The sequence below is a fragment of the Lontra canadensis genome, unplaced genomic scaffold (genome assembly GCF_010015895.1).
Source record: "Lontra canadensis isolate GAN:19392208 unplaced genomic scaffold, GSC_riverotter_1.0 scaffold19, whole genome shotgun sequence".
Taxonomy (NCBI): domain Eukaryota; kingdom Metazoa; phylum Chordata; class Mammalia; order Carnivora; family Mustelidae; genus Lontra; species Lontra canadensis.
Window position 1 is genome coordinate 20,442,926 of NW_022631013.1, and position 14,575 is coordinate 20,457,500.

The 14,575-nt window shown below is 40.0% G+C and overlaps 1 protein-coding gene across 3 annotated transcripts in view; it reads left to right on the top strand.

The window, feature by feature from the left end:
• Window positions 1–14,575, top strand: part of SLC44A1 (solute carrier family 44 member 1) — a 194,810-nt gene that overhangs the window by 42,418 nt on the left and 137,817 nt on the right. For all 3 annotated transcript variants that reach the window (XM_032860763.1, XM_032860762.1, XM_032860761.1), the window contains exon 2: window positions 11,265–11,354. In XM_032860763.1, the coding sequence (XP_032716654.1) occupies window positions 11,265–11,354 (90 nt within the window). The remainder of the gene's footprint in view (window positions 1–11,264; window positions 11,355–14,575) is intronic.

Here is a 14,575-nt window from a genome sequence, read left to right on the forward strand (position 1 = left end):
AGAGCTGTATTGAACATCTTATGTGCAGCTCTTTTAATGTTTTAGATTATTTCCTTGGCTTTTTGAAATGTATTGTCAAATACTTTGCAAAAATATCTAACCAGTTTAAATTGCTTTCAGTTTTAGCATAGTCCCACTAACACTACCCACCTTCACTTCTGAAAGTGTTTTTCAGTGGGAGCATGAACTCTTGTTCTCTGGTTTCCAGAAATATATTGTTAGAGAGGTTGGCACTGTCTGTATTCATGTCTCCCATGACCCCATAAGTTTTTGAGAGTCTCACAGTAAGGTCTCAGACCAATCCCACCTGAAATAATAGATTTTGTTAGCATTTCTGGAACTTATTTAAATCTGGATTTATTTTTCTTGTAGATTTGTTAATAAACATCTTTGGGGAATACCATACTGTATAATATCTCTCAGAGAAAGCTCCAGCCTATGATGCAGTACAGTGTTTTTTAGGGATGTGATCTCATGCAGGAGAGACAGTAAGGGTGTTTGCTGTAACATGTCACACCAGTAGTAAGGGAGGGACCTAGCCTTGTTCATTCATTCATTAAAGAAATTTAGAGCTGTGTGCCAGACGCAGTTCATCTACTGAGGGTATAGCAGTGAATAAAACCAACAAGTCCTTGCCCCTAAGTAGGCAGTAGAGTGGGGAGAATGGTCATTGTATGTTTGCTCCCTTATAGGAAGATTCTGTACACATTATTTTGTTTTGTTTTTAAGATGTTTTTTATTATTTGAGAGAGAGAGAGCTGTAGGGAGGAGCAGAGGGAGAGGGAGAAGCAGACTCCCTACTGAGAAGGGAGCCCAAGGGTGGGGTGCTCTATCCTGGGACTCCTGGGACCATGACCTGAGCCGAGGGCTGATGCTTAACTGACTTAGCCACCCAGATGCCCCTATACACATTGTTTTACATGGAATAGGCTTTCACTTAAAGAACTTTAAGTGCCAACTGTAAACAGTGCTGATCCATGATTTACGGGGCGGGGGGGGGGGGGAAGAATGTTATGCTTACCTTCAAGAAGTTTGTAATCTATTAGGAAAACAAATAATTATAATGTGAATTGATGATTACTCTAATGGTGGTATATACATAATCAGGTTATAGGAGCACAAAGGAAAGGAATCGAATCCATATTTTGAGAGTTCCAAAAATTTTTAAGCTATTATAGGAATTTGGTCACTTAAGAGTTCTTATGCACTGCCACGGAGTTGAACATATATTGTTTCTGTGCATGTTTACTGTGAACTTAAAAACCTCTTCATTGGCAAAGGCAATATCTAATTCTGATTTTTTAATTTTTATTTTAAAGATTTTTATTTACTAATTTATTTGAGAGAGAGAGAGCATGAGCAGGGGGTGGTACAGAGGGAGAAGCAGACTTCTTGCTAATTTGGGACCCTGACACAGGGCTCCATCCCATGACCCCAGGATGACGACCTGAGCCGAAGGCAGATGCTCAAGTGAATGAGCCACCCAGGCACCTCTCTAATTCTGACTTAAAACACATTTACTCAGTTCCCACCCACCCATTAACTGTGTTATAGTCAGTGTAATCTTCATGTTCCTTCTCCTCAGTCAGTATAGACTTCATAAGCCAGTTCTCACTGTGTCTTGGAAAGAAAGTCAGATGTGAGTTAGAATCCTATGCTGAGTACCTATGACTCCTGCTTTAATACATGTTTCTAGTATAACAGGGAAACTCAATAAGCAGTCTGGAAAACTCATTAGCAGTCTGGAAACTGGCTGTCCTCTCAGAGGGAGGTGGTGCAAAGTAGAGCTTTGGTCTTTTTCGTCTGTCCTTGGTATCTTCAGGTACTGAATACGTTCTGACACTTGTGGGATGTAATGGTGGGGTGGGAATGAAGGCATAAAAATGGTATAGTCAAAAATAAATAAATAGTAATTTCAAGTTAAAAACATTGCTCACCACTGATTGAGAAGAAAGACTGGTTAGAAATACAGTTTGAGGACGGCAGACAAGGCTTGTCTGGATAATTTTGACATGTTTCATTGATGATACGGTAAAAGATGCTAGTAGCTGTGTTGCAGAGCAGGATGGCTTTGGCCTCTGCCCACTAATTATCATGTGTTCATGGCAAGAAAGATAGCCACGGAGAAGTCTGATGGAAGAACATCTTTGTAGCAGGCCCACAGTTATTTTAGGGCAGTTGGAGAAAGGGTGAAGACAAAAGGGAGCTATCTCCCCATGATCTTTCTATCACTGTGTAACTAAATAACTTACAGAGCAGCTCTAGTTGCTGTTTCCCCCTTTTTTTCTCCAGCGGATGAATGTTTGTGATTTAGCATAAAGTTCATGAACTAAGAAAAGCAGTTGGACACAGATGCCGGTATCTTTCCACTCAATGTATCTTATTACCTTTAACTGCCTGTTAAAATCATGCTTTTATTTTTACCTTTCAAATATAAATTGCCATCACCAGGCTTAGCAAATGAAACGGATTACTTATGGTAACTATAAGTAGTTATGCACTCCAAATCCTTGAGAGAGCTTTCCCAAAGGGCAGGCAATGTCTTTCAAAATCCTATTACAGGATTTTATTTGCAGGTGCTATGAACAGAAGGCTGAAAGCCTCCCATGTTTTATTGCTGCCCAACTTCATCAGGTCTGCTCACTCTATTGAAAATTGTGGCAAAAATGATACACATCAGCTCTTTTATTCTTTTGTTACTACTCTGCACAAATAAAAGCATATTGGGGAATTTAATGAAGCAGTATGTCCTTGGAGGGAGCTTTGAAGATTTGGAGTGTGTGACTATTTGTCTTTAATATTGGAGATTTTTGTGTAAAACAGACTGGCACGAACAAAATAAAGTCCTTACAGATAGCCCAGTGTTTGCCACATGTGTAATTTAAATCACACGGCTATCTAGTGGCAGTCACCTTGGAGATGCATTCAGGGACTACCTTAGAGGCTTTCTGTATGTGCCAAAGGGCAGCCAGGACAATGAACACTGTAGTAGAGCCATTGGAACTATGGAGCCAATTTTGGAGGTGGTCTGTTTATCCAGGCAGTAGAGAGACCATGATGTTCCTCCCCAAAAAACCCCAAAAAACAAAAACCCTAAAACCACAAAACAATGTTGCAGGGGGGTGGAGTGGGGAATTTGATTATTCAACACATTAGCAAACACACCTCAAGGAGACCTTCTGGGAATCTGTCCTGCATGAGAGGCTACATCTCAGCTTGCTTTGGCCTTCACATGCACAGTTGGCTTTTCACTGGAATCTGGGAAAGGAGCGCGGATGGAAAGGATGGATCTGAGCTGCAGAGATCTAGGCCCACACATGGTGTCCTTATGCTTCTCATGAGGTGGAGGCTTCAGGGTCCTGTAATTCCTGATTTACCTGTTTTACTTTCATTGCTGGCATGTGGGCATGTAGGCATGTGTCGATGACCTTATAAGAAGAATCTTGATTCTGCTCAAATTTCTGAACTTCTTTACCTAATTAGTAATAATGCTTTTGCTATACCTCCCCATTGATCAAAACACAGAAGTATTGGGCAGCTGTAGCTGTGAACTCCTGGCCCTCAGTGTTGGCATGGATGCTGGCTTGTCCTTTCTTTGCAGGGTTAATATCAGCCTCCTGGGTTGACGCTTCGTGCTGCTTTGAATGTAGGAGAATACAGTCCCCTGGCTCACTCAGGGGAAATGACAAGGGAGCTTGTGGTCACTTAGTGCAGCCAAAATTCCCAGCTGAAGCAATTCTAGATGTCTGTGACCAGACTTAGGAGTCTCACCAGTGACATCAACATGAAAATATTTGAGCAGGTTAGTAAGTACAGGGCTGCACTAATTGTGCCCGAAAAGAAGGGAAAACCACTTTTCAGTCTGAAAAGACTGAAAGGCCCCTTCCTAACTGGAGACACTGTAGAATTTTTAGTAGAATTTTAGAAATCTTAATGGAAACAAAGCAAAGGAATGGCTGATTTTTGTATTTTTAAGCCAACTTAATGTTCTGTTTGTTTACGACTAAACACTTCTGAGTGGAGTAATTCTTATTTGGCAGTCAATATTTCCGCACCATAGAGAGCGAGAATTTTCAGTATGTTTTGGGCACAAAACACATTCTATTTCAGACACCGAAGGATCATTTTTCAGTGTTTGCTTCAGAATTTGCGAGGTCATTTCAACAGATCTCACAAACGTTTACTCAACAGTTCCCACATCTCTTTTCCTGTGTTACGTTTTACACGTCTCTATTTTGGCATCACTTGACGATACCATAGTATCTAATTTGTCTTTCTCTTTTTAAACTGGAGCCCAGTGAGGATGGGGCTATCTTACTTAGCTTTGAATCTCGGGTACATTGTGTGGCACTCAGTATCGATCTGAAGAATCAACAGAATGCCTGAGAGTATTGTCTGAAAATTGAGTAACTTCTTAGTGTAATTGTGCTCTTTTTTTGTAGCACATTTTTCATTATTTTCGAATCATGTCTACACAAGTCTGGTGTGTCAAGGAAAGATTCATAGCATTAGGAAATACTGTTATTAGATTAGTGTAAGAATCTTTTAGGGAAGCTTCGTACTTTTATCTTAATTAGGAGAAAGTCATAGAGAGTAAGCACAGAGTATGAAAAGAGGCTGGAAACATTCAGTCCTTGCTGTTAGATATCACCTGGGTATCTGTCTTGTGACTACCTGGACCCTCCTTGACTCCGTGTTTGAGGCCTGCTTGTCTCATTTCTGGATTGTTGGTATTACCTCTCTGATCTTTCATTTTTTCCCAATCCTTTCTGCCCTGTCCACTTCCATGAACTAGATTCACATCTGCCAGACCTTTTCCTACCCTTGGCCCACCCTGCCTGCCCTATTTACTGCTGATGCCCTCCAGTGATACCTGATTTGACCTGACTGGTTATAACATATCATTTGTCCAAAGCTTTGTGTGTTACTATTATCTGTAATACATTCACTCAGGAGCCATGTTTTCATTAGAAATAATGTGGAAATTTAGGTCATAACATTACAGGTTTAAAAAATACATATCCCTGCTATACCACATCAGATTCATCAGATGGTTTTAGGTATCGGGGCTCATAGTGAATGTGGGAGTCTAGGACACATCTGCCTGTGCTAAGACTTCCGTAAGAGATACGGTGGAAGCTTTTCTTCCTTCCTCCCTCCTCCCCTCCCCTCCCCTTCCTTCCCTCCCTTTCTTTCTTTCCATCTATGATGGGCAAAATGTAAGAAGGAATGTGAAGATATTAAACATTGTTCTTCGCTATCTTTACGGATATGAATATAATAAAACATAAACATGAGGTAGAGGTCAGGTGGCTCAGTTGGTTAAATGTCGGACTGTTGGTTTTGGCTCAGGTCGTGATCTCAGGGTCGAAAGCTCAAGCCCTGCATCGGCCTCTGTGCTCAGCGCAGAGTCCACTTGATTCTCCTGCTCATGCACACGTGCGCTCTCACTCTCAAAATAAATAAATACATCTTTTAAAAAAAAAACATAAGATGGAGGTCGGTTGTGGTCTGACTGAGAATTATTTTTTATGGTCTAGTACTAGTATTAAAAATTACAATTCCTAGATATTGACCTTATGTAAGTAAAAAGACTATAGGGTAAATGTCCTTGTACACATATAGTCACACCCTTATCTTTTTAATTAAAAAAAACAACAACAAAACTTTCGAGTGCCTGGCTCAGTCAGTTGAGCAACTGACTCTTGGTTTCTGGTCAGGTCATGATCTCAGGGTCCTGGGATTGAGCCCTGCTTCCAGGTCTATGCTCAGGGAGTCTGCTTGTTCCCCTTTCCCTCTGCCCCTTCCCTTGCTCACATTCTCTCTCTCTCTCTCAGATAAATAAATAAATAATTTAAAAACTTTATTATGGGAAATTTCACTCTTTAACTTTATCCATTTTTTGGAATCTTTGTTTTTTTGTGTACATTGAAATTTGTCTGGTATTTTATGCTTTCAATCTGAAGAATTTTTAAAAACTTTTTTGTAGTTGAGGTTTGCTGCTAATAAATTCTTAAATTTTTGTTTGAAAAAATATTTCTGAGAAACATTTTTTTGAGGAGTATAGGATTCTGGGTTAATAGTGTTGGTTCTTTTGGCTTTTTTTTTTTTTTTTTAAGAGAGTTTTTTTTAGAGAGAGAGAGGGCATGAGTGAGGTGGGGGAGGGAAGGAGGAAGAGGAGGAAGCCCAACATGGGGCTTGATCCCAGAATGCTGAGATCATGACCTGAGCTGAAGGCAGGTGCTTAACCAACTGAGCCACCCAGGTGCCCCTGGTGTGCTGGTTGTTTTTAAAAAATTTTTTCAGTAATCTAAAGATGTCATTGCATAGTTTTTTGCTTTGCATAGTTTTTGACAAGACGTTTGTTTAATCTTTGTGCCCCGCCCCTGTCCACTGCCATCAAGATGATCTCTGTATTTTTGGTTTCCAACAGTTTGAATATAATATATGTAGGGTGTGTATTGTGTGTATATGCACACACATATATGTGTGCTTGATTTATCCTGCTTGGGATTCTCTGAGCTTCTTGGATCTGTGCTTTGATTTTTTTTGTTAACATTTTGTAAATATAACTATGCTAATTTTTTTATAAATTTCTTTTGTTACAATTTTTGGAAAATTCTTAGTCATTATTTCTTCTAACATTTTCTCTGTCCCATTCATCCTTCTTCTGGGATTCCAATTACACATATGTTAGACCACTTGATATTGCCCTATAGTTCATGGATGCTTGGTTGTGGGTTTTTGATTTTTCACTCTTTTTTTCTTTGTGTTTCCCTCTCAGTGATTTCTATTGACCTATCCTTGAGTTTATTGATTCTTTCCTCAGCTGTGTTTAGTCTATTGATGAGACTGACAAAAGCATTCTTCATCTCGTTACCATGTTTTTTATTTTTAGCATTCCCTTAACTCTTATAGTGTCCAACTCTCCACTTAAGATTGAGGTTTCAGGTTTCAGAAATAGATTGTTCAGTTATTTTCTCAGAACCTTGGTTTTCTCTTTTACAAAAGACAAAAATCAGGAATATATAATAATGACTAACAGAATTGTTTTGGGGAATCAATGTGATCCTTTGGGCTAGACCCTGCCTCTCTCTTCCCTCAGTCTCAATCACTGTCACTCAAGGCTTGCAGGGTCTGATTACTTTGACCCTATTTAATTCCTAAATTGTAAGATTCTGTGAAGAGGAAGGGACCTAACATTTATTGACAGCCTGTATTAATCTCATGTAGAATTTGAGAAAGGGATAAAAATCACATTTTAAAAAAGTGGTTTTGTAGAACATTTTACTTTTGCCGGGTCTATGTGGATTTTAATTGGAAGAAACAGACAGCATTAAATCCAGTTGCCACTTGGTTAAATCTGTTAAAGAATCATTAAAATTTTTCAACTGTTGGGCTTCTTGACTCACTTGAGGAATGTCATGGCTCATAAAACATCTCACTCTCTCTGTGCATATAGGATTTTAAATAATTGGTTTGGCTCTCAAATTTTGTGTTGTGAGGAAAAACTAATGGAGTTTTTTGCTCCTTACTGACTGGTACAAATTAAGGATATTCTCATTGGATTTGGCTTTGTAGTCCCGTACTTGGATTCAGATTCTAGTTGCACAGCTGTAAAATCTTGGGCTGATTATTTAACTTTTAAAGCTTGAGTTTTTGTTGTTGTTTTTTATTGTGAAATAAGGATACCTTCACCAGCTGTTCTGAAGATATAATATATGTAAAAAAGACATCAAGTATGTAAAGCTTTGGGTATAGTGCCTAGTTAATCATGATGAATGACTGATAGCATTAAGAATAATAGCTAAAATGAAAATATGCTGCTGTTAAGTTAAATATTAATAAATCAAAGGGGAAAGGCAAGTTTACTTTTTTTTATTTCTTTTAGTTGGGGAGGTCCATCTGGTAAAAGGATATTTTAACAATAGGGAGAGGGGGGACTGAAAAGTGAGTGTTGATGAATAAGAATAATAACCGAGAATTAGTATTTACTGTGTGACAGGATCCTCAGAATAGCTCCAAGAAGTAAGCCCTCCATCCCCTGCGAATTCTTTAATTATTTGAGTGAGGGTGACCGCCCCCTGCTTTGTGGTCTTCTGTTCTAATTTGTACTTCATCACTGTTTTTTATAGGTAACCCGTATCCTTTTTCCACTTCTCATCCCCAGTGAAAGGGGTTTTTTTTTGTTTGTTTGTTTGTTTGTTTGTTTGTTTTAATATATTTGGTTAGAAGTGGCCCACAGTAAGTTGTATTGTTGAGATGTTGAATCTTTGTATGTTTCTGGTCAAGAGTGAAATCCCACTTTCTTTATGTTATAGGTGAAAATCTAAGCATTAAAAAAGAATGTTGGTCTAAGGTAAAACTACTAAGACAATAGTTGTGGATAAATAAACTGCTCCTTCAGTCCAAGGGCTCCCCCCGCAACCCCACCCCTGTTAAAATAAATATCAGATTTTAAAGTAGCTGTTGCTCTGGAAATTACCTTAGAGTAAATACAGTGAATTTCAAAGAGGTGTCCAGATTCTGTGTTTGTAAGTAATTTTACTGTAATGGGTATTACTCAAGATTGAAATTATTTAATACAAAGAAACATTCTTTATTCATACTGTGAGCAACTGTCTTCCAAAACACAGACCACAATGCAGGCATTCTTGAACTTGAATAATACAAGGAATAATGTCAAATTATTTTTGTAGCTTTTTATTTTATTTTATTTTATTTTATTTTTGGTCATAATAAAAATTTTCACAAAACTGTCCTCCTGATCACAGATTTCAGAGTTGGAAGGAACCTAAGAGATCCAATCTAACTCCTTCCTGCCACCCAGAGAGAGAAAGCAATTTATCTAAAGTCATGTAGCTAGCTAATGACAGAACCAGGGAGAGAACAGAGCCCTTTATCCATTTTCCAGTGTTACATTCCTCTGGAAAAAAACTGCCTACTCACTCTTGGTTTTTAATGCTAGTTAGAGTCTCTGGGTAAGGTTTTTCCCCATGACTCACTACTGCTCTTTTGTTTTCTTGTGTGGGTGTCTGGGAGCAAACTATCAAGGGTAGTGTGTTTTTGTTGTTGTTGTTGAATTGAACAGTATAAGGCACTAAACAAGGAGAAAGCATTTATCTGGTTAGCACAAAGGGGTTCAGGAAGGAAGGGTTGAAGTTCATACTTTCTGCCCTCAACATTGATAGGCAGGTATTTTATTTTAAAGTTTTATTTATTTATTGGACAGAGAGAGAGATCACAAGGACAGAGAGGTGGGGGGGCAGGGAGTAGACTCCCTGCTGAGCAGGGAGCCCGATGTGGGGCTGGATCCCAGGACCCTGAGATCATGAACTGAGCCGAAAGCAAAGGCTTAACCCGCTGAGCCACCCGGATAGTGGTGCTGGATAGGCAGGTATTTTAAAGTTGAGCTTCCTAACCTGGGGTCGTAAATTTGAAATTTACACAAATAGATGCATACCTCCCAAGACAAGAATGTGTACCTTTCATCAGCTTATCAAAGGGTACCTAGCTAAAACCTTTTTTTTTTTTTTTTTTTTTAATAAAGGGAGGGAAAGCTAATAAGCAAACCTGAGAACCAGTTTCTCACTCTTGCACTCCAAATGCTAATTATACTAGAGGGCTCCTATTATCTCCAGCTGCCTTCTGCTTGTGTGCCCTTTCCGCAGATAAGCCTTCCCAGATGGCTTCCTGATCTTGTCGTGGAAGCCGTTGGAGGCCACAGTCGTCGTCTTACAGGAACTTTTCCCGTAGGTTTCCCAAGACTATCATCTCTCTGCCTTTTCTGTTTATTTTTCTAGCAGAGGGGGTGAGGCTCTGGGATTTTTGTTCATTAGAAAGCTTAGGGGTGTTATTTCAATTACATTCTGGGTAAAAGGAATTTGTAAGATGACTTGAAAACTTAAGACTATTTGCTATAAGAAAGAAAAATACGATCAGGATTCCAGTCAATACTTTGCAAATTCATGTTTAGAATGCTTCTAGTTCTTTAGTTAGGGGATCTCTGTTTGATCTAGAAACTCTTTAAACTTCCCAGAAACAGATTAAAGATCTGTGGATGGTAGGTAAGGAGTTACCCAGATCAGTCTGTAAAAATGTTTTAATTCAGTTTTTCCTTCCTGAATCTTATTAGATATAAAAGAAGCTACCCCTGAATAGGAATTCATTTTAATGGGCTTTCTACCTAGAAGAGGACACATGTAAAGCACATTCTTTAAGTCTAGCATCTGGACACTCAAAGAGAAAGCTACCACAAAGATTGAAGTTGGAAGAATTTGTTTGTTCTTCTTTTAAATTTTATTTATTTTAAGCAGGCTCTATATCCAGTATGGAGCCCAACATGGGGCTTGAACTCAAAAGCCCGAGATCACAACCTGAGCTGATAATAAGAGTCAGACACTTAACCCACTGAGCTCAACAGGCACCCCTGTTTATTCATTTTAAAAAGCTCATACTGAGTACATATCTTGGACCCTCCAGTGTCATGTAGATGCCAGGAAATGAGAAGAGGTCTCTTCCCATGGGAAGCTCATGATCTTCTGGGGACACAGCTCAACACATTTCAATTCAGGATCCTAAATGCCATAATAGAGGTACCAAAAAAAAAAAAAAAAAGGCATTGCAGTCAGTAGTCTGCCTGGCCAGGAAGAACGGTGGGAGTTAGGGACGACTTTCTAGAAAGGTGACACATATTTGAGTTGTATCTTAAAATATTCAGTAAGAAACTTGTCAGGCGTGGCACCTGGGTGGCTCAGTGGGTTAAGCCTCTGCCTTCGGCTCAGGTCGTGATCTCGGGATCCTGGGATCGAGCCCCGAATCGGGCTGTCTGCTCAACAGGGAGCCTGCTTCCCCCCCCCGCCCCGCCTCCGCCTGCCTCTCTGCCTACTTGTGATCTCTGTCAAATAAATAAATAAAATCTTAAAAGAAAAAAAAGAAGAAGAAGAAAGAAACTTGTCAGGCAAGAAACAATCTAGGGGGCGCCTGGATGGCTCAGTGGGTTAAAGCCTTTGCCTTCAGCTCAGGTCATGCTCCTAAGGTCCTGGGATCGAGCCCCACATCAGGCTCTCTCCTCAGTGGGGAGCCTGCTTCCCTTTGTCTCTGCCTGCCTCTCTGCCTACTTGTGATCTCTGTCTGTCAAATAAATAATAAAATCTTCAAAAAAAAAAAAAAAAAAAGAAGCAATCTAGGAATAAGTGGTATGTTTGTGCCTTCCTACTTCACATTTAACGCTCACCAGTCTCTTACTGTGTGTTTTCCATTAGAGCTCTAAACGAGAATGGAAGCCGCTGGAGGACCGTAGCTGTACAGACATCCCATGGCTGCTGCTCTTTATCCTCTTCTGCATTGGGATGGTAAGGACCCTCTCACAGATCCTTAGACCCTGGCGGCCTCATGATCCAGGGGAATGATGCGGAACTGGTCTAAAGAGGGAGCTTGTTATTTGATTTATGTTTAACTCCTTCTGAATTGCTTATAACTGGAGGTCCTTGGAGACCATTGAAGCCGGTGATTTTTGTCCCATATACAATTTGTTGGTATTTGGTACCCCTTGATACATGAGATAAAATTAAGAGGATTGGAACTGTCCCCTGGACTAGATCATTTAAGAAAGCCAGATCATGAGACATAAATTTCTGTGAATTGTGGTCTTGATGGAGTGTTGAGCAGAGCCCTGCCCCCTGAGTCCTGAGTATGTATCCAACCCAGTCACACAAGCCTGACTGTTTTTGCACCAGTGTGCCCCTGGGGGATTTGGTGTTCTTTTATATACAATTAGAGTTTGTGCCAGAGGATGTCTACAGTGTTTCCAAATCTGACATCTTTTAGCTCTTCCTAGAGAGGAGGCTGGCTGCTCTCTGCTTCTGCCCATACTCGGCCCCCGCTGCCTGCTGTAAAGGGTGGCATCTCTCCATTGGAGATCAGGGACTTGGTGATTTTCCACTGGGTGTCGAGGGTGGAGGAGCAGAGCCCCTGGTGCAGAGTGTCGGGGGGGCTTTTTCAAATGGCACCTGAACCCTGCCCGGCAGAATTTCTGACACAGGCTTCAGGGACTGGAGAGTCACTGCAGGTGTGCTGGGCTGGGGAAAAACGAGGTGAAAACAGGGTTTTAAAGCCAGCTAGAGTTAGAACAGGCTTGGAAATCCCCATCTGGTTTATTCCCCTCATTCCTCAGATGGAAAGCATCAAACCCAGAGATGGAAATGACCATGCCAAGGCCACATTGTTAGTTCATGGGAGAGCTGGTACCAGAGCCCTGCCCTCTTCATTTCCAGGACAGTGCTGTCTTCTGCCAGCCCCTTTTCCCTTTCTCAGAGGGACTCTGCAGCCGGGTATTATGCTCTCTTTCTTAGTCTTTACAACTAAAGCATAAATACCTCTGGCAGCCTTTTTTCACAAATGTATGAGTGTTTTTAAGCCTCATTTCCCCATATCTTTTGTAGAGCTTCTTTAAGGATAATCTGATTCTGTGTCCTCTGCAACTGCTCGCTGCAAATACCATTTGCAAACCACAGAACCACCCTAATCCCGACAAAAAGGAATAATTGCAGGGACCTGTTACACACCTGAAGAAAGGAAAAGAAAGCAGCCGACTTTAAAGAGATATAATAAAGCAAGTAAAATGAGGAAAGTTCGTTTTAAATAGATGGCTCAGTTTCATGAAACCTAAGATATTTAGAAGACATCAGAATACCCATTTCCTCACTTAGTTAGGACTTGGAAAATGTTTTTCAGGAGTCTACTTAGTTTAATGGAGTAGTTCCTGAAATGCAGTGTGCGTGTCGAGTGTGGGAAAGATTTTTTTTTTTTGCTAACAGAATTAACACGGACTCTCCCTACTCCCTGAATTATTCCCGAGATGGATGGCAGCTGACCTTTCAAAATTATGTTTATAAAAACATGTACCTGCCACTCCATGTGCTTTTGATTTTCTATGCTAAAAGAGCTTGGGAACGTGCAGTCATTAATGTTGATAGGCTGATTTGGGAGTGACTTAGAGTAAGGAGCTATCTGTTCACTAACACATTTTAATGCAATGGTAATTAATAGAACCTTGATTTCAGTGCCATGGTAATTAAGACCCACTGTGTGTACTTTTAAATGCAGGCATAGTGTTACTTGTTTTGGAATGTGTTTTTTTTTTTTTTTTTTTAATGGATTAGTCTCATACAGTTGAGCTTACCTCACATTTTGCCATGTGGGAACTGGAGAAATTTCCAGGTTCTGTTGCCATACGGACACAGCAGTAGAACAAAGTTTTTTGTCTTCTGTGTATTTGTTTTGTATGGTTTTTAGAAGTTTTTTTTTTTTCTTTAGGATTTCGTTCTTTTCAGAGAAACATTCATCAAACGTTTGTTGAGATTATCCTACGCTTGATGCTTTTGTATGTATTCATCTCATTAAATTCTCCCATTTACCTTATGAAATAGGTTTTCTCCCCAGCTTACAAGCAAGGTGTAGCAAGGTTAAATATTAGCTTGTCCAAGAATAGAATACTGGTAATATGTGGCAAAGGTAGAATAGGAACTAGAATACTAGTTCTAGTACTAGATACTAGAATACTCTTTTAACCTTATGGTGTCTGCTTCTTCTGTCATCTCGGGGCTGAATATTCAAGCCAAATCTTTATTCATTGTCCTTACTTGCAGTTCTTTGCTCATTCCTTGATACCTATCCTTTGAAATGTTTATTTATGTAATGCTTTGAAATATTTTAAGACCTTGTCTCATTTCATTCATCTTCACCATTAATCTTTTTACTTACACGCATTCACCTCTTCATAAATATTTGTACCTTTATTTCCTAACTTACATCCAGGGTTTTTCCAGGCCCGCCTTCCATGCTCATCTTCCGCATTTGAACTTTTATCAATATTTTGAAATCACTGGACATACATTTACTCTGTTCTTTTAAAAAGTTGCATGTAGCCTTGTACTTCTAAATTTCTGTTTTCCAGTAAGGTAGCAGTCAAGTGGTTCTCATTTTGGACAAGTTGATTATCTATCAGAAGCAGCTAGAATTTGGAATACTCTTTCCTGGGTCCCTCCTCTGATTCTGACTTAATCTCTGTGTTTGCAGTGTTCAGCCAGGGTTGGGATTCCTGTTTTAGGTGCCAGTAAACCACTGAAGAGTTTTCTCTTTCTTTCTTTCTTTCTTTCTTTCTTTTTTAGAAGAGGGTGAACAGGGAGGGGTAGATGGAGAGGGAGAGAGAAATTCAAGCAGCCACTACACCCAGCATGGACCTGACACAGGGCTCAGTCTCACAATCCTGAGATCATGACCTGAGTGGAGATCAGAGTCAGACGCTTAACTGACTTGGCCACCCAGGTCCCCCAATCACTGAAGGGTTGTAAGCAAGAAATGATGTGACCGGGTTTAGAAGGATGGCCCTGGTAACCGATGTTATAGATGGTTTATACCGCATTATAAAGAGGGCCCGCTTTGGAGGTTGATGGAATAGTCCAGGGAACATGTGGAAAACCTGAAATAGCATCGTGATAAAGAAGAGGAGAGAGTGTCATCGATGTTGCAGACAAGGGGGAAGCAGAGTAAGGATGACTAAGAGGTTCTTGTA